Source organism: Excalfactoria chinensis, unplaced genomic scaffold (genome assembly GCF_039878825.1).
Source record: "Excalfactoria chinensis isolate bCotChi1 unplaced genomic scaffold, bCotChi1.hap2 Scaffold_84, whole genome shotgun sequence".
NCBI lineage: Eukaryota > Metazoa > Chordata > Aves > Galliformes > Phasianidae > Excalfactoria > Excalfactoria chinensis.
In genome coordinates this window covers 14,032-36,547 of record NW_027315716.1, presented here as the reverse complement: position 1 = coordinate 36,547, position 22,516 = coordinate 14,032, and the positions used below count along the sequence as shown (strand labels likewise).

The window sequence follows — 22,516 nt, the reverse complement described above, 5'->3', positions numbered from 1 at the left end:
CCTCTTTTCCTCCGCGAAGCCCCCAGAGACCCTCTTGCAGGTAAGGCAGGAGAAGTGGTGACTGTGGGCTTCCCCCCCTTGCTTCCCCCCGCTCTTCCCACAGACACCCCATAGAGCCCCATAAGGGCCCCCCTCCGTCCCCCAGTTCTTCCTTCCCCCAGTCCTTCCTTCCCCCAATCCTTCCCCCCCAGTCCCCCGCTTCCTCCCACCATCCTCCCACCATCCTCCCCCCTTCCTTCCCCCAGTCCTTCCCCCCTTCCTTTTCCCCCCATCCTTTCCCCATTCTCCCTCCCCATCCTCCCCCCAGTCCTTTCCCCCTCCATCCTCACCCCATTCTGGCTGCACATCACTTTCCTTTGGCCCAGCATTGCTGCTCAGCCCACACTCTTCCCATCACTGACATCAGTGTTGGGAGGGTGCTGGGCTGACAGATGCTGGGGAGGGCTGCCCCGCCACCTCTGTGCAAGCAGAGAAAGGCAACTGAGCCCAGAGCTGTTGTCCAACCCTTTGCATCTTGCCCTCCTGTCCCTTGAGTAGCATTCCATGACGGGCAGCCCCATAGCAGACAAGGTCTGTGCTCCTTGCCCACCATCCTTTGCCTGATGGACGCGTCTCTCTCCTTTCAGCCCGATGTTTCTGCTGGCAGCTGCTGGGCTTTCCAAGGCTCTCAGGGCCACGCAGTCATCCAGCTGCCGGAGAACATCTGGCCCACGGCTGTCACCATGTGGCACGTCTCCAAGGCGGTCTCTCCCTCTGGGGATGTCAGCAGCGCCCCCCGAGACTTTGCCATCTTGGTAAGGCTCTGCCTGCTGCTGCTAATGGAGTGTCCCGAGGAAACAGCTTTGCCACTGAGTCCCATAAGAACCCATAGAACCCCTATAGAGCTCATAGAGCCCCATAAGAGCCCATAGAAACCCTATAGAGCCCCAAAGACACCTAAAAGAACATCATAACCACAACATAAGACCCCATAGAGCTGCAGAAGAGCTCATAGGGAACCAAAGAGCCTCATGGTGCCCCATAGAGCCCCATAAGACCCCATAGAACTCCTATAGAGCCCCAGAGACAACAAGCAGAGCACCATAACCACAACAAAAGACCATAGAGAGCCCCCACAGACACCCCATAGAGTCCCATAATGCCTGTAAGACCACATAGAGTCACACAAGGGCTCATAGAGAACCAAAGATCCTCATGGTGCCCCACAGACACCCACCAGAGCCCCGTAACTGCCCCAAAGAGCCTTGTAAGACTCCATAGAGCTGCACAAGAGCTCATAAAGAACCGTAGAGCCTTATGGTGCCCACAGACACCCCATAGAGCCCCATAAGGACCCCACAGACACCTAACAGAGCCCCATAACTGCCACATAGAGCCCTGTAAGACCCCATAGAGCCACACAAGAGCTCACAGAGCACCACAGAGACACACGGTGCCCCACAGACACCCATCAGAGCCCAGCAGAGGGAGGGTTGGAAGGGCTCCCACCTTTGGTGTGTTCTTTATGGCATGGCCTGCCTCAGTGTGACCGCCATCATCTCTTGTCTTTCAGGGAGTGGATGAGAACGAAAACGAAACTCTCCTGGGGTCATTCATTTATGACGTGGACGGAGAGATCGCCCAGACCTTCCATGTTCAGGTATGGCAAGTGCAAGGGGGGAGGGCCGGGCTGCCTGCAAGGCACGGGAAGAAAGAGGTTTCCTGCCCACCCTCTGCTTTCCAACATGGCCGACTCCGGCTGGGTCCCTTTTGGAAGCCTTTGGAAGCACTTTGTGTGCTGTGGCTCTTCCCATGCCCATAACGAAGCCTCTCCTCTGCTACTGCTTCACTTATATAGTGAGACCTTGAAAGAAAAGAATCTTATCTTGTTCTAAATGCAGAAACAACATTTGATTCCCACACTGATAAGATGGGTGATAACAAGAGGGGGGGGTCTGCATGCTAAACAACTGTTGAATATGGATCCGAATTCCAGGAAATCATTGACTATCTATTAGGTTTACCTATATCTATGGGGAGAACAGTGGTATCTATGGGGCACTATGAGATCTATGGGAAGCTGTGGGATCTATGGGGTGAACAGTGGGATCTATGGGGCACTACGGGGCTCTGGTCCCATAACGAAGCCTCTCCTCTTTGTATTGGCAGGAGGAGCCCCTTCAAGCCTATCAAAGGATCAAAGTGGAAGTGCAGAGCAACTGGGGGAACATGGAATACACCTGCGTGTACCGGGTGGAAATCCATGGGAACCCCTAAAACCCCCTAAAAAAACCCCTAAAAACCCCTAAAAAACCCCTAACCCCCCTCCCCCCCCAAAAAAAAACAAAAACAAACAAAAAAAACTAATAAACCCTAAAAACCCCTAAACTCTGATGTCTACCAGAGGGTTTTAATTAGGGATTGATCATTCAATGAAGAGATGCTGATAACTTTCTGCCCAGCTCGAGGCTGGTTGGGGGGAGGGAGAAGCTGCGGGGCTGAGTTGGGTGGGTGTTTGGGGGAGGCACTGGGGAGGGGGCCGGGGCTAAGGGGGTGGGGGCTGCGGGCCGCTCTGTGTTGGCCCCATGCCACCTCTGCGGTGCTCAGGGCCTCTGCTTGGTGTGGGGAGCTGCGCTGCATTCCACCCCTCCTTCCCCCCAATCCAGGGTACCTCACTGCCTCCCTTTCCACCCTCCCAACACTTCACCTACAACATCCCCCGCCCCGTCCCTCCTTATCTCTCTCTCTGACCTCCAGGGTCACACTGTCCCCCCTGGTCCCCCTCCCATCTGACCTTCAGAGCCCCCGCACTCCAGTTCCCCTATTCTGATTCCTACAGCCCTCTTGGACTCCCCCCCACCTCAGTTCCCTACCCCCATTCTGACCCCCAGGGTCCCTTCCCCAACCCCACCCCATCCCACCCTTCCTATTCCCCCATTCTGATCCTCTTCCCCCACCAATATCCCCCCCCCAGTCCCCCATTCCAACCCCTAGAGTCCCCTATCCACCTCCCCACCCCCCATGAAACACCCCATTCTGTCCACCAGCTCCTCTGTCCCCCCCAGCAACTCCCCCTATTCTTACCCTAAGGGTCCTTTCACTTCCATCCCATCCCATCCCTTCTATTCCCCTTTATGATCCTTTTACCCCTTCTCATATCCCTCTCAGTTCCCTCATTCTGACCCATAGAGTCCCCTGTTGTCTCCCCAGAATCACCCCAGTGAGTCCCCCTGTCCCTTCCCGAAGGGTCCCTCCCCCATCCCACCCCTCCTATCCCCCATTCTGATCCTCTTCCACTTCCCATGCCCACCCCAACCTCCCATCCACAATCACCAAGGTTGGAGAAGCCCTCCAAGCTCCCCCACCATCTACCCATCACCAATAGCTCTCATTCAACCACAGCCCTCAACGCGGAATCTCCATCCCCACCACCCCCTGTGCAGCCCATTACAGCCCCCAACCACTCTTTAGGAGCAGCACTATTTTCTCACGTCCAGCCTGAATCTCCACTGGCACAACTCAGGGCCGTTCCCTCCCATCCTTTCACTGTTACACGGGAGCACAGGCCGACCCCCAGCTCATCACAACCTCCCTTCAGAACCCATAGAGACACATAGAGACCCATAAGGACACATAGAGACACATAGGGACCCATACAAACCCATTGGGACCCATAGAGAACCCATAGGGAGCCATAAGGACCCATAGAGACCCATAGCCACCCCATAGACCCCATAACCACTTAACCAGTGTTACACGGGACCCCCAGCTCATCACAACCTCCCTTCAGGAGCCTTGAGGTCTCCCCTGTGCTCCTCTTCTCCACGCTGACCCATCCTGGCTCCCCATTAGCCCCATCAGGTTCTCCAGACCCCTCATGGCTGCATCTCAACCTCATTGGGTTGGAAGGGACCTCAAGGATGATGAAGCTCCAACACCCCCATGCCTGGCAGGGCCACCAAACTTCCACTACTGACTAGATCAGGTTGCCCAGGGTCTCACCCAACCTGGCCTTCAACACCTCCAAGGACGGGGCATCCACAGCCTCCATGGACATCCTGTTCCAGGACCTCCCCGCTCTCATAGCAAAGAACTTCCCCCTGACATCCAACCTAAATCTGCCCTCTTTCAACTTAAATCCATTTCCCCTACTCCTGCTATTGTCAGCCCTTTCAAAGAGCTTACTCCCCTCCTGGATATAGGTTCCCTTCAGGTACTTTAGGCTGCAATGAGGTCACCCCCTGGATATAGCATATGGGTTCCCTTCAGGTACTTTAGGCTGCAGTGAGGTCACCCCGCAGCCTTCTCTTCTCCAGGCTGAACAAGCTCAGCTCCCTCTGCCTGTCCTCACAGGGGAGGTGCTCCAGTCCCCTGATCATCTTGGTCGCCCTCCTCTGGACCCTTTCCAACAGCTCCTCTTCTTTCTTGTACTGAGGGCTCCACACCTGGACACAGCACTCCAGATGGGGCCTCACAAGAGCCGAGTCAAGAGGGGGAATCGCTTCCCGGTCCCTGCTGGCCACCCCTCTCCTGATGGAGCCCAGGATCCCATTTGCCTTCCGAGCTGTAGGAGCGCACTGCTGGCCCACGTGACGTGTATCGTCCATCAGGACCCCCAGGTCCTTCTCTGCCGAGCTGCTCTCGAGGATCGATCACTCCGCAGTGAGGACAGCAGAGTCTGTCAAGAGCACCGAGCAGGGAAACGCAGCGCGAGCCATCGATTGCCTGCGGAGATGAGCAGCTGGAGGCATCTCCGGTGCAGAGCTGGATAGCGAGGGTGGCCAGAAAGCCAAGGGAAGGGAGGGGAGGGGGCCGAGGGCGAGCAAGGAAGGAAGGGAAGGGGAAGGAAGGAAAGCGAGAGAAAAGACGCGACATGAGACGTGAATGACGGGGTCCTTTTCCGGCAGCCGCCCACCCCCCCAACAGGCCCCGGACCGGCCTGAGCCACGTGACGGGAAGTGCTTGGCGGCGGCGGAGAGCACTTCCGGGCCGTGGCGGCATGGCGGCGTTGCGGGGCCGGTGAGCGGGGCCGGGAGGAGCGGGCTGTGCGCTGCGAACGGGGTCGGGCCTCGGTGCGGGGGCACGGAGGGGCTGCCGGGGGAGGAGCTGGCGGCGCTGGCGGCGTGCGGTGGCAGCGAGTGCGGCGGGGGTCGGGGGGCAGCTTCCTCCCGGGGAAGGCCGTGCGAGGATGGAGCTGTCGGTGCGGCCTTGGGATGCTGCCTGCAGGGAAGCGCAGCGGGCGCTGTGCCGGGTGCCAAGCCGTGGCTCGGCGGCGTGCTTTGCTCGGCCTTGGAAGGCTGAGGTGTAGGCAGCCGGTTTGCGTCGGGTTGAAGGGGCCGGCGCTGCCCTGAAGGGAAGCGAGAGAAGCGGGCAAAGGGAGGGTGAGTGTCGGGATCCGAGGAGGGCGGTTTGTGTTTGCGTCGCGTGCAGAAGGCCGTTCTCTTCTGGTTTTGAAGAAGCCGGGGAGAGCTCAGGCTCCAGCTTAAGCAATGTTCTGTTGTCACACTCTGGGTCCTGTGTTACGCTCTAAAGGAGAGTTTCATCTCTCCTTTACATTCCAGTTCTCTGGATGGGTTAGGCTTGAATTCAGCATCATATCTGCTTCTCCCTGGGTTCAGGTTCTTCAGGTCTCCTGCCTGCTTTTCTCCCTTTTATGAATGGAGAGTGGAGTTTCTACCACAGAGCAAAGTTTCGCGATTAACAGAAACAAATATGGAGCTTTCCAAATGGACGTAGTCGTTTCTTGGTAAGCTAGCAGTCCTCCTTATCTTCACCAGTACCACTTGACCTCCATTTTACCTTGTCGTGAATAATGACTGAGATTTCTGGGGAGGATATTAGATATCAGATGATTTCAGCTCTGCATTTTTTTCTTCCTCCGAATAGCAAGGGACTGCTGTGCTCTCATTAATGTCATCAGTGCTGCCTCCTGTTTGAGCCTAAACTGCTTTCCGTAGTTGAGTGGTTGGAAAGATAGGGTTTTAAGTTAGAATTGTTTGCACAGAGTGAAGGTTGCAAATACAGTTAGAATACAGTTATACAGTGCTCTATCCCCAGAGCTTTCCATCATTTCTCTTAACACAGCTTATGGTTCATGATAAAAGAAACTAACAGAGATGAACTTGGGTTAGCGTAGCCCATTTTAAATGATCCTTCTGTGTCTTTTCCAGGCTGGTAGCAGAATGGAGACTTTCCCGAAGCGCTGAGGAACAGACACAAGCTTTTTTTGAAGGCTTCAACGCAATTCTGCCACAGCAGTGTCTGCGGTACTTTGATGCTAAGGAGCTGGAGGTAGAGGATTCTTTGACTATTGCCAGATCCAGGCTGCTCCACGTAATCCTTCAATTTCAGTCAGTGTCTGAAGAGCAGAGTTCATTAAGGCTGGCGGTTCTGTTTTCAGGATGCTCACGTGAGAGAAGCCTTCTGTATCAGTGAGTATTTGGTTAGTGTGTTGTTCTTCACTTTCTTCTTTGCAACCAACTTAGACATATTTCTAACGTTAAGATTCTGCCAGCGTAATTTTTTTGGCTCATGGTGTTTTTGTAATCCTTGACAATGTGATTTGCGTGTGTTTAAAGAGTGAGCAATTGGAAAGCAAGGGAGATAAGAACCGAATATCAGTGGATGGTTAAATTACTGAGTGGACCAGCTTTTAGCTGCTTTTGTTCTCTCCAAATTATACTCTGCAGCAGAACATCGTATTTCTAGCACAGAATGGTACGGTTAGGCAATGGCAAAGTATACATTCCTAGTTTGAATGTCTGAATACAAACGTTGTCGTGACTGGGTTTTCTCTTTTGTGGCCTCTCCACGTTTTCTTTGTGAGCAGATGTTATTTGCTGTGGAAGTCTGAGAGTTTAATATTAAAAACGAGCAGGTGCTTTGAAGTACAGTAGTATGTACTTCATGACAGTAGTATTTAAGTACAATAGTCTTGCTGTAGAAGCAACTAGCTTGTAGTTTCCATGTTTCTGATCCATTTTCTCCCCTAGAGGTGTTCCTGTGTGGAATGCAAGAAATGGATCCGAATGACTGGCAGAGGCATACCATCTACCGGCGTTATACCAGAACCAGCAGACAGATGCTGTGGTTCTGGCAGGTTTGTAGACTTCTTCTTTTTCCTCACAAGAACACAGCAACAGCTTAGTGAGCAGCAGTCAGAATTACTCAACAGATACGTAGCGTGTAAATATAAATGATAACTGCTGATCCAGCTGTCCGAGGGGTGATGGGGAAGTGAACGTCTCAATATTAATCTTAACATCAGTGTTAATTATTATTTTTCAGTTTATGAAAGAAATAGATAACGAGAAGAGAATGAGACTTCTACAGTTTGTTACTGGAACGTGTGGATTACCAGTGGGAGGATTTGCTGACCTCATGGGTAACGAGCCCTCTTTAATGCATTTTATGCTTGTGTTAATTCCTTTTTTCCTAATAAGGACCAAGCTGTGTGTTTAAGGGTATTTTTTCATAAATTTATATGGAATCTTTTTTCTGACTCTGGCATATTGGTAGAGCTGTGATAGAAATAGAGATACAGGGAATGTGAACACGCCTTGCATCAGTGACTCTGTAGATGGTTTGGACATGGTCCTGGCAGGGCAGCCTGCTCTGGGTATCCCTGCTTGCTCAGAGTGGAAGGACTAGGTAAACTGCAGGGATTCCTTCCAGTACTAAACCAACAATGTGATGCAGTGGTTGAGTTTCTTTGAAAACCGCTTGATAGTTTTGCATTTCACTACGTGGATTTCTTCAGAGGGATGTAGTGAGAGACAGATGTCTTTGTGCTCTGCAAGTTGTTCTAATCTTGTTTTCGAGCCTTTCTTGCGCTGTTGTCATGTATTACCTACTGGTAGACACGGGCAGTTAGACCTAAGAATTCATTGTTTGCTTTTTGTACAGGGAGCAACGGACCCCAAAAGTTTTGCGTTGAGAAAGTTGGGAAGGAAAACTGGTTCCCTAGAAGTCACTCCTGGTAAGTACGAAGGCTCAAACTCTGCCGTGGTTCTGTTCTTACGGATGGCAATCTCCTTTCAGATTGTAGGAAGTGGGTGTGATATGGAAGTGGCTGAGATTGTGTGAAAGCAAATCACTGGGTGATGGCAGTAAGCTCTGCTGAGTAATAGTTGAACTTCTGAAAAGCAGTTTTGTTGTGGAGCTGATTCCATTGTAAATGCCGTGGATTGGCACACCACTAAAAACAGCAAGTTACTTTTAGTACTGAAGGTAGTACTTTCTTCTAAAGAGTCTGGGATCGATCTTTCATGATCACCAGACCCGATCTTGGCAATGAAAACAAATAGCCGCATTCGTGCTCCCTCTTGGCTGGAGGAAATGGAGCTTCTGCTCAGTTTCTCAGTTCTGCTGGTGCTTTGTGAAGATGCTCAGATTTTAAATTTCAGATACAGAAGAGAGATAAGGTGAGAGTTGTTACTAAATACGTTGCCAGTTCTGGAAAGTTATCCCTGCTCAAGTGCTTGTTGTGCTTTAACTCTCACAGACAAATGCACGTCAAGATACAGCTGTTTTAGAGGGTACAAATGCAGTTATCCCTCTGAACAGGACAGTTCACATGCCTGTGTTCCTAGTGGATTTTTTTGGTGGTCTAAGCTGTTCTTCAATACTTCAGGTTTCTCTTTCTTTTCAGTTTCAGTCGCTTGCACCTTCCACCCTAGAATAATTAGGAGCAGCTGAAGGAAAAGCTGCTATTTGCAATTCAAGAAACAGAACGTTTTGGGCAGGAATAGCTGCGATTTGCACCTTGAAGAGTGTGAACTCAATGTGACGTTCTTCTTCGCTTCTTCTGCTTGTTGCACACTTCCTTGTAAAGTAGACTTGACTTGGATTATTTGACAATAGTAGCGTGTAAGTAAATGGATGTTATCCTGAGGTTTTATCCATGTAAACTCTTGGATTTCTACCGAGCACTTTCAGAAACCAAAAGAGCAATCAGATATGGCGACAAAGGAATTGTGACCCGAGTAGAGATTTAATACAGCTCTGGGCTCTGCTTTGTTTTACCTTTCGTCACTTAGAATGTGTCCTTAAGGACTGAGAGATTTTTTTAAAATATTTTTGTCTTTCCTATTCAGTAGCATATTTGGCTACTGATGTACTGGGAAGTTCAGTAGTAGCTGCAGTGCTGCAGCAACATCATCACCTCTTGACAGCAGTGTTATTAGAGCCGGCTTGTGACCGTCCTCTGCCTACTGTGAGCAAATCCATCACTTAAGCTATTCTTCTAACTCAAGTGTGGCTGGACTGTTTTTCCTTGCCTGGAGTCTGCTCACGTGCCAGTGGGACTCAGACTGCTGTTCAGGGGATGTCAAACTGTGGCACCAATCCAGGGCGTAGCTTTGCTTTGTTTTCCTCACAGTCTTGCTAATTTCAGCAAAAGAACCGTCTGCCCAAAGTTGCTGGAGATTTGCTTGTGCCCTCTGAGGAGTTCTGATCTTTTTCTGTGTAACACATCTAACTTTTCAAACTATGTTCACACTGTGGTTCTTCACTTGCTTTGCAGAAGACAAGACCACCTGGGATTGCACTGATTCAACTTAGATTCCCGTTTGCAGACTGATGTTTCCTGTCGGGAGTGTTAATGGACGTTATACTCAGTGTTATTCTTCCACGATGCTGTCAGTTTTCTCTGGAGACTTCTTTGGTGTCTCAGGAAGAGGTACAAAATAACTGGGTTTTGAAAATGATGGTACTTATCATTTTTGGTGATGAACTGATGATGCAGTATTAGCATTATCAGTTCTCGGAGGACTTGAAAGTTTGTACATGGATTCCAGACTGTTTGTGTTTATATGCTCTACTGAACAAGGCCATGAGCTTGGATAAGCAGCACTGGATGGTAAAATACTGTACTGAAATTCCTTGTCGAAATGTCCTTGTATTGTAATTTCCAAGACTCAGGTAACTGTAACAATATCTCCGTAAGTCAAATACTGGCATCCTGCCGGGAGCTCCATCTTTCTTCCTCTGGGCTCAAAGTCCTCTGGGGAAATGCCACTCCTCCCCTCCCTTCTGAGAGCCACAGTGCCCAAAGAAGGCAGGCCACAGGACCAGAAGGTGAACTCTTGAACTGCCACCGCTCTGCGTGATGTTCTGATGTGGGATATCTACAAAACATCCCCAAACCACAACAGGTAGCACGGAGCTGCAATGGGGAATGCCCTCCACACACGGCCCTGTCGGTGCACGATGCTGCAGGCACGCTCCTTGCCATCTGCACACACGTGGGCCGGCTTTGCACTGCCGGGCACATCATCTGGCCTGGGCACTGCAGGTACCCACACATGATGGGGTGCAGACACGGCAAGGCCAACCCTGGCTGATTGTGCATCTCATTCCCGCTTGGCGTGGGAAGAGGGACTTCAGTGGGACACAATTGCTCCAAAGGAGTTTGGGGGCTCGGTTACAAATGTTGCCCTGACCTGTTGGCCTTGTCTGTCACCAGTTGCAGTGGTTACAAAGCACACGGAGGATACATCGCGCTGTGTAAGCTGAATAAAACACGGGATCACACAAAGTACAAACGTCTGAGTTACAACAGCACACATCACCAACTTGTCACAGACACTAGCCCGTGGTTCTGCAGGAGTGGTGACACAAACATTACAGACCATTACTGATGTCAACATCTTTCTTTCCCACCCTTTTCTTCCCTGCACACGAAGCAGCAAGCTGCAGGCCATCAGAGGGCTTGCAGTGACATCAGAAGGTGGCTGCGGTCATCTGAAGGCTTTTCTGGTTGTCGGAGGGCTCCACTGGTTGTCAGAGATGTTCACTGACCATCAGAAGGCTTCATTGATTGAGTTGGGATGTCACCGGTCATCAGAGGGCTTCATTGGTCAGTGGAAGATGGGAGGTGTCCATGGGAGGGGATATGCAGCCCTTGTTCTGGGTGATGGGTAGGGGGTTGGGGCACTGAGGCACGCGGCCTAAAGCAGACCCAAAGGAGTGACAAGTGGCTGCAATAAGAGAGGGGCTAAAAGTAGGGTGTTGTGGTCACACTGTGTCCATGCAGAGGTGGATCAAAGGGTGAAGGCTTTGGGAGGAAATGTACGGAGGAACTGAGAGAGAGCAGAGGGAGGGTACTGGGGTTGATGGCAGCATGAGGAGCTCCATCCTTTAGGACTTTGGAGCGGATGATGAGAGAGGGTGGGGAAGCCCACAGGGGTGCAGGACATGGTGTGCATGGCATGGAGCTGGGGAGGCCTCCCAGAACTGTGAGGTGGCCAGTCCCTGCTGAGCATGAGAACAAGGACACGGACACAGAGAGTGTAGGTTTGCTGAGGGATTTATTGATCATCAGAGGGTGTCGCTGATCATCGGGGTCTTCACTGCTCACCAGAGGGCAGCACTGGTCATCAGAGGATGTCAGAGCGCTGCACTGGCAAGGAGGAGCCTTGTCCCTGCAGGGTTTGTCCCCAAGGACTCGGGGCAGGAGAAGGACTGGCAGCAGCCAAGAGACCCGGGGCAGGACGTGGGTCCCCTGGGGACAGAAGCCACATCCCCTGTCCCACCTGCATGGTGACTCTGGGCCATCCAATAGGGCACTCTGAGCCTGCCCCATCCAGATCCGTTTCTCTGCACAGCCCCATAGAGCGCAAAGGAAGGGCTGGAAGTGACAGTGCCCAGGTCCCCCTGGAACAGGCCACGGACAGTCCCCTCCATGCCATCCATTAATTCCCAGCCCCTGATGCCCGGTCCTCAGGGCTGCGGAGACACCCAGGGTCCCCCAAGTGCCCTGTGGTGCAGGGACCCATTGTGAGCACTAGAACAACGTGGCCAAGTCACAGTCATGTCGCCTGCTCAGCCCCAAATGCCCCCCATTGCCTTCTTCCCCTTCCTGTTGCCCACCCATGGCAAGAGGGAGCCCAACAGAGGCTTTGGAACACCAGGGGTGTCCCCAAGGCCCAGGGGAACTGAGAGAACAGCAACACATTCCAGCCCCATCCTCACCCCAGGGTCATCCCTCAACTCACAGGGCCAGGAGAGGGAGAAAGCAGAGATGGGTCAGCAGTGCCAGGCGGGGCAGGCAGCAGTGCCAGCATCATAATGGGCAGCTGGCCATGATGTCACCGCGTTGCCGTGGTGGCGTTTGTGACACGGCCAACCCGAAGGGGGGTATAGGCAGAGCACGGAGGTGGGTCCTGCATCCTGAAGGAGCATCTGGTACAGAGCAGACGCATCTGAAGGATGAGCTCCAGCATGGCTGTCGCCAACAAGGAGCAACATGGGATGAGCGAGGACGGCCCCATGGTGGGCCGTGCCTCCAGACAAATACGCAGCGAGACTGAAGGTACACGGGCCCACAGCCACCACGGGAGCGGTGCTGCAGCCAGTTTTGGGATGGAGATGGCACTTTCCATCTGCCACCTCCATCCTGCCCAGCAGTGGGAGGGGTGCCGGGTAGAGGCAGATGCAGAGTGTGACCAGCTTTTCCTTTCATCTCCAGAGCGAGTTGCCGTCTGGGATGCGGTGGCCACCTTCATACACGAGCAGCTCCTGGTGCACAAGGTGCGTTTGTTGGCTGTCTGGTTCCTCCTCGCCCTGTCCGGCTCAGCCTGGACTTCCTCTGAGTCTTGCCCTGCACACACAGCAGGAAACTCACCCTGTGTTTCCCTGCTGAGCTGCGTTCGGGAGGGAGGGCGAGGGGAAGGTGCAGCCCCAATGCTGTCCCCGCTGCGCTGGCTTGTGCCTCTTGAACAGCAGGAGGGGGCTCCTGAGCTCTGTCCCCGCACAGGACCAGCTCCAGCTCTTCCTCCAGCCAGCCCTTAACTCTTCCGCCCTTTCTTCCTCCTTCACTCGCAGGGGGTCTGGATTCCCACCTTCGGCTCCTTTGACACCGTCTCCAAGGAGATCGTGACGGAGGACAGGACCGTGACTCTGTGCTGGCCCGTGTTTCACCTGGCCAGCAACCTCAGAGCTAGGCACCACCTCAAGTCCCGCAGGGAGTCCCTGCCAGGTAGGATGAGGGGGGATTAAAGCTCTGCTGGCTTTGTGGACGGGGCAAAGAGGGCCACCACATCCCATCTCAGAAGCAGACCTCCCACCAGAGGAGCCCATGCAAACGCGGGGCCGATCTGGATGATGTCCCTTAGAAGGTGGAACAGCAACCGTATCATCAACCCCGTCCCTGGTATTTTTTCAGCCCACAGGAAGCTGGAGCTCCTGAAGTGCAGCCAGGTGGCCGCAGACGCCTCTGTGAGCCGGCAGACAGCGCAGACCTGCATCCAAAGCACCGTGTCGCTGCTCTCCAGCTGTCTGCAGAATGGGGAGAACGTTGCCGTTGTCCTGAAGGGCGTCGGAGTGCTCCTCATTGACGGGCTGAGCTTCGAAATGAAGTTCTATTACGACTTCCTCGAGAAGCTGTCGGGGAAAGAGAACTTCAGGAGAGCCGTCTGCAAGGTGAGCCGTAGGTTTCTCCATAGGCCGGGCAGTGCCGTGAGCCTCACTCAGCCCGCACACGGCCCACCAGGACCTGGGCAGCTGCTCGAGCCGTGCAGGTGCTGCGGTGCTGTCAGCTCTCCCTGCCTCGGGCTCCTCGTGTCCCCAGTGCCTCAGCCATGACCAGGACGTCTCACAACCTCCCTGTTCCTCCCCTGCAGGCCCCCTCGCTGCTGGACATGGGGGTGTCCCGTGCAACACCGCTGGCTTCCCTGGTGTTCTCTGGCTGCCTTGTCGTATTACCCAAGTGAGTATTTTCTGCTGCTTGATGCAGCTGCTCAGCTCTCATTCTGTAGCACTTGTGCCTTGTGTCCGTCAGTGTCCTGCCCAGCAGGACGTGCCAAACAATCACAGAACAATTGGATCAGGAAGGAACCCCAAAAGAGCACCCGGTTCCACTGTCCTGCGGGGAACAGGGACACCTACCTCCAAATGAGGTTGCTCTGAGCCTGGTCCAGCCAGGCCTTGAATGCCTGTCCAGGCACCCAGCACCTCTCTGGGCAAGACATCCCAGTGCCTCACCACCCTCCAGCCAAAACCTTCCTCCCATCCAAAGCCAGTCTTCCCTCTTTCCGCCTGAAACTGTTTCCCCTCCTCCTATCCCAAGTGACCCTGCTAATGGCTTTAGAAAGCCTTCATGCAGCACGAAAACGTGCCTGTGAGCAGACGAGCAGAGAGAGAGCAGCAAGGATTGCTGTTGCACTGCATCACACCGCTCACTGCCTTCTCCTCGCTTACAGGTTTCAAATGGAGTTGGTACCCAAAGTGCTGCCCCTGATACACCACAAGTCCTCCGGGAGCACCTCTGGGGCACAGAAGCCAAGAAAAGATGAGACGCTGCCACCTCTTTCCAAGGGCAAGAAAGGTAAAGTGGCTTCCAGGTCCTTCCCCTTAGGTTATGGTTGGCCTGTCCAAAAGGAAGGTGCTGGGTGTGACGTACCCCCATCCCTGGCTATGGCAGGAGGATGTGGGGATCTCAGGCCCTGCTCTTCCTCAGTGGAAGGTGCTGCAGAGCTGAACTGCAGAGAGGAGGAGTGGGGACAGAGATGGATTCAGGGGGGGTTCTGGGAACAGGCCTGAGTGCTGCTTGTGAGCGAGCCAAAGGCTTGACGGCGAATCTCCTCTTCCTTCCCAACTGCAGTGAGATTTGATAGCACTCCAACCTACATCAGACGCCTGAGCTCTGCAGGTGTTGACGGAGAGCTGTTCCGAAGGATAAGGAGCAAACTGCAGAAGGAGAGCATTGCCAACAGGTGAGGATGGAGGTGTATGATGTGCATGGGGCTGAGCCAACAGGAGCCCTTTCCCTAACACCAAAGGGTCGCTGCTTGTTAGTGGCCGCCCAAGAGTGCTGGGATGGGGACTCCAGGATCCCCCCAGCTCACAGGGCTGGCCCCTCTGCACATCTGCGGAGAGCCCCGGGGCAGCCGCTCAGCTGTCTGTGGGGAAGGCTGCATTACAGCCCAGGCTCCTGGCTCAGCCTTGAGGGATGCGGCCCCAAAGCCATCAGCCACTCATGCAGACCCCTCCCGCTGTGTCCTTTCAGACTTCTGCCACCCATCGGGGCAGTGCCTGCAGACCTGGGCCGAACAAGGTGTGTCAAGTTCCTCGGTGAAGAAGGAGGAGCAGAGCAAGCCCAGCGTGAGGGTGCGCTGCCCAAGCGGCAAGAAGCCAAGGCCTCACGCCGCCACTCGGCCTTGAAGAAGACAACAACAGCTTGCAGCCAAGAGCCGCCATCTTTCTCCAGCCTGCCCTTGCAGACCCCACGCAAACCATCCATGCTGCCATTTCTGGCCTGCGACTCGGTGGAATATCACAGGGAGAGGCTTAGGAAGATCAGGAAAGAGCGGGAGCAAGCCAAGGAAATGGCAGCAGCAACATCTGGTGGTGAGACCAGCCTGCCCGAGGTGTCCTCCCACAACAGATCTGGATTGCTGCCACCCATACGGGAAGAAGCGGGGTCTCCCACTGAAAAGATGGCAGCAGCAACATCTCGCGTCGAGCGCAGCCGGCCCGAGGAGCCATCAGTTGTCAGAGCTCAATTGCTGCCGCCCATAAAGGATGCAACAGGGTCTCCCACTGAAGAGATGGCAGCAGTAACATCTTGTGTCGAGCCCAGCCTACCCAAGGAGTCATCCACCCTGGGAGCCAGATTGCTGCCACCCATAAGGAACGAAACGGGGTCTCCCAGGTGTCCGGCTCCAAAGACCAAAGCCCTACCCCGCAGGAAGGGCACACCCTACCCACGTTGAAAGAGTTGACTCCCCTCCTGTTTGTAAACTCCCCTTCTGTACTAGAAGGCTGCAATGAAGTCACCCTGCAGCCTTCTCTTCTCCAGGCCACACAAGGAGATGTAGAGTGAAATGCAGAGGGGCGAAACAGCCAATAAAACCTCATCACGGGCTTTATATACCCTAATAAACCCTATCCCTTATAAACCTCAGCAATGTCTGTGCGAGTGTCATTGTGTCTTGTTAAGGCAGCTCTCGTGCTGGTGGAGGGGGAAAGAATTGCGAGAGGGCATCAGAACAACTGATGATGCTCCTCATACGGCCTGTGCTCCAGAGCTCTCGCCAGCTTTGTTGCCCTTCTTTGAACAGGTCCCAGGCCCCCAGTGTCTTTCTTGCAGTGCAGGATCCAGAACCGAACACAGAACTCGAGGTGCAGCCTCACCAGAGCTGAGTACAGGGGGACAATCACTGCACCGACCCCTGGGGAGCGCCACTTGTGACCGGTCGCCAGCTGGACTTAGCTCCATTCACCCAGAGGGAGGGCTGGAACATCTAACTTCAACAGCCACGGTGCTAACAGGGGATGTGATCAACCATCCATACTCACATCTGATCAACATGAGCTAACCATCTATCACACCGCCAGTGCAGATCTATTGCATTCCAACATATCACCAGCCCGCGAGTATTTATCGATTGCACTGAGATCACCAGTGCCCACTCCCCTTTCTATCTCTTTGGGCTTTCTGGGCATTTTTGTTTTGTGCAGCATCGTGACAACTATGTGACTAACACAGCCAACAGAGAAGCTGAACAAGCCATTACGCCCCAGCACAGAGTGCCATGGCACACATCTGTTTACAGCAGACCAGAAGTAGCCACGTCTTACTGTGGTCTTTTACTATCCACGTGAAGAAAAAAGGAGGCAAGATGAAAACCTACATGAAAAGAAAACCCAAGAGTCCTCCCAAGCACTCCCATGGTTCAGAGCATGCTTGTGCTCTTCCTCATATTTGTAGGAGCAGGCACAGCGCTGCAGAGGGACGTGAATGTAAATGTCACGGGTGTGACTGCCAAGGTTGTGAGCTGGAAGGGTAAAATGGGGAAGAAAACCCACTCGTTTATTGTCAGAACTTGCTCCCGGTGCTAGAAACCATCTTGCCAACAGAAAGGAATGGACACCACTTTGTGGCGCGTGACACCTGACAGCGCATCTGAACTGAATAAGACGCAACGATTTTCAGTGGGATAAAAATACGCAAGAATTAAAAACTTCACAAGGAAGGAATCCAAAGAAACCCATCCATCTCCAGAGCTGAAGGAGCACATGGTTACGGTGCCGCCCCATGCAGGGAGCGTGGCAAGAGCCAAGACCAAGGTACCGGCCCCGGGGCACAAAGGATGTCAGCGGGTGCCATTTTTTATCTGGATCAATCTGCCCGTGACAGGGGTGGGGGAAGAGGGGCAGTAGGGCTGTGGGGCCCCCGACAAATGGGAAGGGAGTAGGGAAAGGGGTAGGGAGATGGGAGCTGGGCACAAGGAAACAAAGAGAGCAGCAGCAACAATCTAAGGAGAAAAACTTCTTTCACTAACTGTGATCAGGGAATGCAAGGTAATCCAGGCCCCACAGGCCGGACAGCCGGCTTCTAGCCTGGCAGGGAGCCTCGGACAGGATGGGTTTTGGCCTGGCAGGGACCTCGGCCTGCAGGCTTTTGGCCTGGAAGGGCTTCCCCGGCCTGCAGGCCTTTGACCTGGCAGTGCCCCCCAGACCAGACAGCTGGCTTTTAGCCTGGCAGGGCCCCCCTAACCGGATTACCAGCTTCAGGCCTGACAAGGTAGCCCCCAACTTTGTGGCTGGCTTTTGGCCTCACAGGCCCAGCGGGTCAGTCAGCCATTTTGTTGCCAGGCAGTGAGCCCCAGGCAGGCTGGATGTTGGCCTGGTAGGAATCCCCAAGCCGGCCAGCCAGCTTTTGGCCTTGCCAGTGTTTGCTGGCCGGCGGCAGGCTCTTGGCCTGGCAGGGCTTCCCTAGTCGGCCTTTGGTGCCCTGCAACTATCTGACCAGATGGCTTTCACCCGAGGGCCTTCCTTGCCAGCTGGCTTTTGGCCTGGCTGGGACCCCATGTGCCAGCAGGCCGGCTATTGGCCTGGCAGGGCCCACTCAAGCCACCCGGCTGGCATTTGACCTGGTATGGCGCCTTGGGACAGCTGGGTTTTGGCCTAGCAGGGACCCCACAGGCCAGCCAGCTGGTTCTATCCCGGCAGGGACTCCTGGGTCTGCCAGCTGGGTTTTGGCCATGCAGGGCTTCCCTGTCTGGACGGCCAGCTTTCATCAGAGATTCCAGATCTTTCTCAAGGGCTGAGCCCAGCCTGTCTCCAGAGCCCCAAGACACAGCATCCAGGCAGCCACTTCTGGCCTGGGGCTCACTCCAACTTCTCGGACAAAGGGCACAGAAGATCAGGCCCAGAAGGGCCCGCCCAGCCAGCCTGCCGCCTTTTGGCCTGGCAGGTTTGGGGCCTGGCAGGGCTTCCCTGGCTCCGCCGGGTTTTTGTCTGGCAGGGCCCTCTGTGCCGGCTGCTTGGCTTCTGGCGTGGCAGGGCACCCCGGTTCCTGTTCAGCTTTTGGCCTGGCAGGGTTCCCCTGGGTCCCCCAGCTCACAGGGCTGGCCCCTCTCCACATCAGCAGAGAGCCCCGGGGCAGCCGCTCAGCTGTCTGTGGGGAAGGCTGCATTACAGCCCAGGCTCCTGGCTCAGCCTTGAGGGATGCGGCCCCAAAGCCATCAGCCACTCAGGCGGACCCCTCCCGCTGTGTCCTTTCAGTGTTCTGCCACCCATCCGGGCAGTGCCTGCAGCCCCAGAGCAGCCGATGAGCTGCCAGCTGCAGGGCCAGGAGGGAACGGATAACCAAGAAGGGCTGGGCCGAACAAGACGGGTCAAGTTCCTCGATGAAGAAGGAGGAGCAGGGGAAGCCGAGCGTGAGGTTGCACTGCCCGAACTGCAGGAAGATGAGACCCCAGACAAACCATCCAGGCTGGCGCTTCGGGCATGTGACTCGGTGACACTTCTGAGGAAGAGGGCTGAGAAGAGCAGGGAAGAGTGGGAACAAGGCAAGGAAATGGCAGCAGCAACATCCCGTGGAGAGACCAGCCTGCTCGAGGAGTCCTGCGACAGATCTGTACTGCTGCCTCCCATAAGGGAAAAAACAGGGTCTCCCACTGAAAAGATGGCAGCAGCACCATCTCATGGTGAGCCCAGCCTGCCCAAGGAGCCCTCTGTTGTCCCATCTGGGTTGCTGCTGCCCATAAAGGGTGGAACAGGATCTCCCACCGAAGAGATGGCGGCAGCAGCATCTCGTGCTGAGTCCAGCCCACCCATGGAGTCCCCCACCATCAGATCTGGGCATGGGGTGCCCAGAACAGTCAGAGCTGCACTGACGGCTGCAAAGCAGCTGCTGTGTCCCTTTTGGGTTATTGAGACCCATTTGTGACATTCTAGCTACATATCCCAGGGGTTGGCAGCAGAGGATGGTTCCCTGACGGGGAATCGAACTCGGGCTGCAGCAGTGAGAGCGCCGAATCCTAACCACTAGGCCACCAGGGATAAGTATTTTTCTGGAGTATGAACCTTCTAATATTGACAGCAACATTACAAAACCATGACAGCTTCCCAGGACAGACAGAGCTCCACTGGCGGCTGCAAAACAGCTGCTGAGTCCCATTTGGGTCATTGAGACCCATTTGTGTCATTCCTGCACACCACTTCCTTGAAGAAAAGCAAAGGAACAAGGAGAGAGAGTGAGGACTCTTCCAAGACCCCTTGCCTGTTTAGGAGCTGGAAATGTTTGAGGCAAGGGATAAAGACTGTCACGGCTTAGTAATATTTCCTCTTGCTATTCTACATCACTACATCATACTTAATATATACATCTACCTACAAATAAACAATATCAAAACACAATATGCACATGGATCTGTATACATATATATACACAGAGTTACCGACTGCACTGCCCTAGCGTCAAATTCCCTTGTGGTACACATTAAACATCCCCCCCAAACACTACACTAACCCTAACCCTTGTAATGCCTTTCCAAGCCCCTGGATTGGCCCACTGCCTTTTGGCCTGGCAGGGCACCTGGCCAGCTGGATTTTGGCCTTGGAGGGCTTGTGTGCTATGGGAAAGGGAAAGAGGAAATGGGAGGGAAGGGGAGGGAGGGAAGGGATTGGAGGTGTCCATGGGTGGGGATATGCAGCCCTTGTTCTGGGTGATGGGTAGGGGGTTGGGGCACTGAGGCACGCGGCCTAAAGCAGACCCAAAGGAGTGACAAGTGGCTGCAATAAGAGAGGGGCTAAAAGTAGGGTGTTGTGGTCACACTGTGTCCATGCAGAGGTGGATCAAAGGGTGAAGGCTTTGGGAGGAAATGTACGGAGGAACTGAGAGAGAGCAGAGGGAGGGTACTGGGGTTGATGGCAACATGAGGAGCTCCATCCTTTAGGACTTTGGAGCGGATGATGAGAGAGGGAGGGGAAGCCCACAGGGGTGCAGGACATGGTGTGCATGGCATGGAGCTGGGGAGGCCTCCCAGAACTGTGAGGTGGCCAGTCCCTGCTGAGCATGAGAACAAGGACACGGACACAGAGAGTGTAGGTTTGCTGAGGGATTTATTGATCATCAGAGGGTGTCGCTGATCATCGGGGTCTTCACTGCTCACCAGAGGGCAGCACTGGTCATCAGAGGATGTCAGAGCGCTGCACTGGCAAGGAGGAGCCTTGTCCCTGCAGGGTTTGTCCCCAAGGACTCGGGGCAGGAGAAGGACTGGCAGCAGCCAAGAGACCCGGGGCAGGACGTGGGTCCCCTGGGGACAGAAGCCACATCCCCTGTCCTACCTGCATGGTGACTCTGGGCCATCCAATAGGGCACTCTGAGCCTGCCCCATCCAGATCCGTTTCTCTGCACAGCCCCATAGAGCGCAAAGGAAGGGCTGGAAGTGACAGTGCCCAGGTCCCCCTGGAACAGGCCACGGACAGTCCCCTCCATGCCATCCATTAATTCCCAGCCCCTGATGCCCGGTCCTCAGGGCTGCGGAGACACCCAGGGTCCCCCAAGTGCCCTGTGGTGCAGGGACCCATTGTGAGCACTAGAACAACGTGGCCAAGTCACGGTCATGTCGCCTGCTCAGCCCCAACTGCCCCCCATTGCCTTCTTCCCCTTCCTGTTGCCCACCCATGGCAAGAGGGAGCCCAACAGAGGCTTTGGAACACCAGGGGTGTCCCCAAGGCCCAGGGGAACTGAGAGAACAGCAACACATCCCAGCCCCATCCTCACCCCAGGGTCAGCCCTCAACTCACAGGGCCAGGAGAGGGAGAAAGCAGAGATGGGTCAGCAGTGCCAGCATCATCATGGGCAGCTGGCCATGATGTCACCGCGTTGCCGTGGTGGCGTTTGTGACATGGCCAACCCAAAGGGGGGTATAGGCAGAGCACGGAGGTGGGTCCTGCATCCTGAAGGAGCATCTGGTACAGAGCAGACGCATCTGAAGGATGAGCTCCAGCATGGCTGTCGCCAACAAGGAGCAACATGGGATGAGCGAGGACGGCCCCATGGTGGGCCGTGCCTCCAGACAAATACGCAGCGAGACTGAAGGTACACGGGCCCACAGCCACCATGGGAGCGGTGCTGCAGCCAGTTTTGGGATGGAGATGGCACTTTCCATCTGCCACCTCCATCCTGCCCAGCAGTGGGAGGGGTGCCGGGAAGGGGCAGATGCAGAGTGTGACCAGCTTTTCCTTTGCTCTCCAGAGCGAGTTGCCGTCTGGGATGCGGTGGCCACCTTCATACACGAGCAGCTCCTGGTGCACAAGGTGTGTTTGTTGGCTGTCTGGTTCCTCCTCGCCCTGTCTGGCTCAGCCTGGACTTCCTCTGAGTCTTGCCCTGCACACACAGCAGGAAACTCACCCTGTGTTTCGCTGCTGAGCTGCGTTCGGGAGGGAGGGCGAGGGGAAGGTGCAGCCCCAATGCTGTCCCCGCTGCGCTGGCTTGTGCCTCTTGAACAGCAGGAGGGGGCTCCTGAGCACTGTCCCCGCACAGGACCAGCTCCAGCTCTTCCTCCAGCCAGCTCTTAACTCTTCCGCCCTTTCTTCCTCCTCCACTCGCAGGGGGTCTGGATTCCCACCTTCGGCTCCTTTGACACCGTCTCCAAGGAGATCATGATGGAGGACAGGACCGTGACTCTGTGCTGGCCCGTGTTTCACCTGGCCAGCAACCTCAGAGCTAGGCACCACCTCAAGTCCCGCAGGGAGTCCCTGCCAGGTAGGATGAGGGGGGATTAAAGCTCTGCTGGCTTTGTGGACGGGGCAAAGAGGGCCACCACATCCCATCTCAGAAGCAGACCTCCCACCAGAGGAGCCCATGCAAACGCGGGGCTGATCTGGATGATGTCCCTTAGAAGGTGGAACAGCAACCTTATCATCAACCCCGTCCCTGGTATTTTTTCAGCCCACAGGAAGCTGGAGCTCCTGAAGTGCAGCCAGGTGGCCGCAGACGCCTCTGTGAGCCGGCAGACAGCGCAGACCTGCATCCAAAGCACCGTGTCGCTGCTCTCCGGCTGCCTGCAGAATGGGGAGAACGTTGCCGTTGTCCTGAAGGGCGTCGGAGTGCTCCTCATTGACGGGCTGAGCTTCGAAATGAAGTTCTATTACGACTTCCTCGAGAAGCTGTCAGGGAAAGAGAACTTCAGGAGAGCCGTCCGCAAGGTGAGCCGTAGGTTTCTCCATAGGCCGGGCAGTGCCGTGAGCCTCACTCAGCCCGCACACGGCCCACCAGGACCTGGGCATCTGCTCGAGCCGT

At 54.8% G+C, this 22,516-nt stretch overlaps 2 protein-coding genes across 2 annotated transcripts; both read left to right on the top strand.

Moving 5' to 3' along the window:
* The first annotated feature begins 334 nt into the window (after positions 1-334).
* On the top strand, positions 335-2,256 carry LOC140265351 (SUN domain-containing protein 3-like). The gene is made up of 3 exons (XM_072361266.1): positions 335-794; positions 1,553-1,639; positions 2,149-2,256. The coding sequence occupies exons 1-3, from the start codon at positions 603-605 to the stop codon at positions 2,254-2,256; spliced, it is 387 nt and encodes a 128-aa protein (XP_072217367.1). The 5' UTR covers positions 335-602.
* Positions 2,257-5,008: 2,752 nt separating this feature from the next.
* On the top strand, positions 5,009-19,156 carry LOC140265291 (uncharacterized). The gene is made up of 14 exons (XM_072361200.1): positions 5,009-5,360; positions 5,598-5,725; positions 6,150-6,410; positions 6,972-7,078; positions 7,267-7,363; positions 7,885-7,957; positions 8,630-10,837; positions 12,449-12,510; positions 12,805-12,958; positions 13,145-13,401; positions 13,602-13,687; positions 14,181-14,305; positions 14,582-14,693; positions 18,490-19,156. The coding sequence occupies exons 7-14, from the start codon at positions 10,768-10,770 to the stop codon at positions 19,154-19,156; spliced, it is 1,533 nt and encodes a 510-aa protein (XP_072217301.1). The 5' UTR covers positions 5,009-5,360; positions 5,598-5,725; positions 6,150-6,410; positions 6,972-7,078; positions 7,267-7,363; positions 7,885-7,957; positions 8,630-10,767.
* Positions 19,157-22,516: the final 3,360 nt, after the last annotated feature.

What these genes read in the sequence shown, in the direction of transcription:
- LOC140265351 (XM_072361266.1), top strand. Translation starts at nt 603, where the DNA reads ATGGACGCGTCTCTCTCCTTTCAGCCCGATGTTTCTGCTGGCAGCTGC. An exon ending in CCCGAGACTTTGCCATCTTG is followed by an intron (nt 795 to 1,552) that starts GTAAGGCTCTGC and finishes CTTGTCTTTCAG; the next exon opens with GGAGTGGATGAGAACGAAAA. An exon ending in CCCAGACCTTCCATGTTCAG is followed by an intron (nt 1,640 to 2,148) that starts GTATGGCAAGTG and finishes TTGTATTGGCAG; the next exon opens with GAGGAGCCCCTTCAAGCCTA.
- LOC140265291 (XM_072361200.1), top strand. Translation starts at nt 10,768, where the DNA reads ATGTTCACTGACCATCAGAAGGCTTCATTGATTGAGTTGGGATGTCAC. An exon ending in GTCATCAGAGGGCTTCATTG is followed by an intron (nt 10,838 to 12,448) that starts GTCAGTGGAAGA and finishes TTTCATCTCCAG; the next exon opens with AGCGAGTTGCCGTCTGGGAT. An exon ending in TGCCTTGTCGTATTACCCAA is followed by an intron (nt 13,688 to 14,180) that starts GTGAGTATTTTC and finishes CCTCGCTTACAG; the next exon opens with GTTTCAAATGGAGTTGGTAC.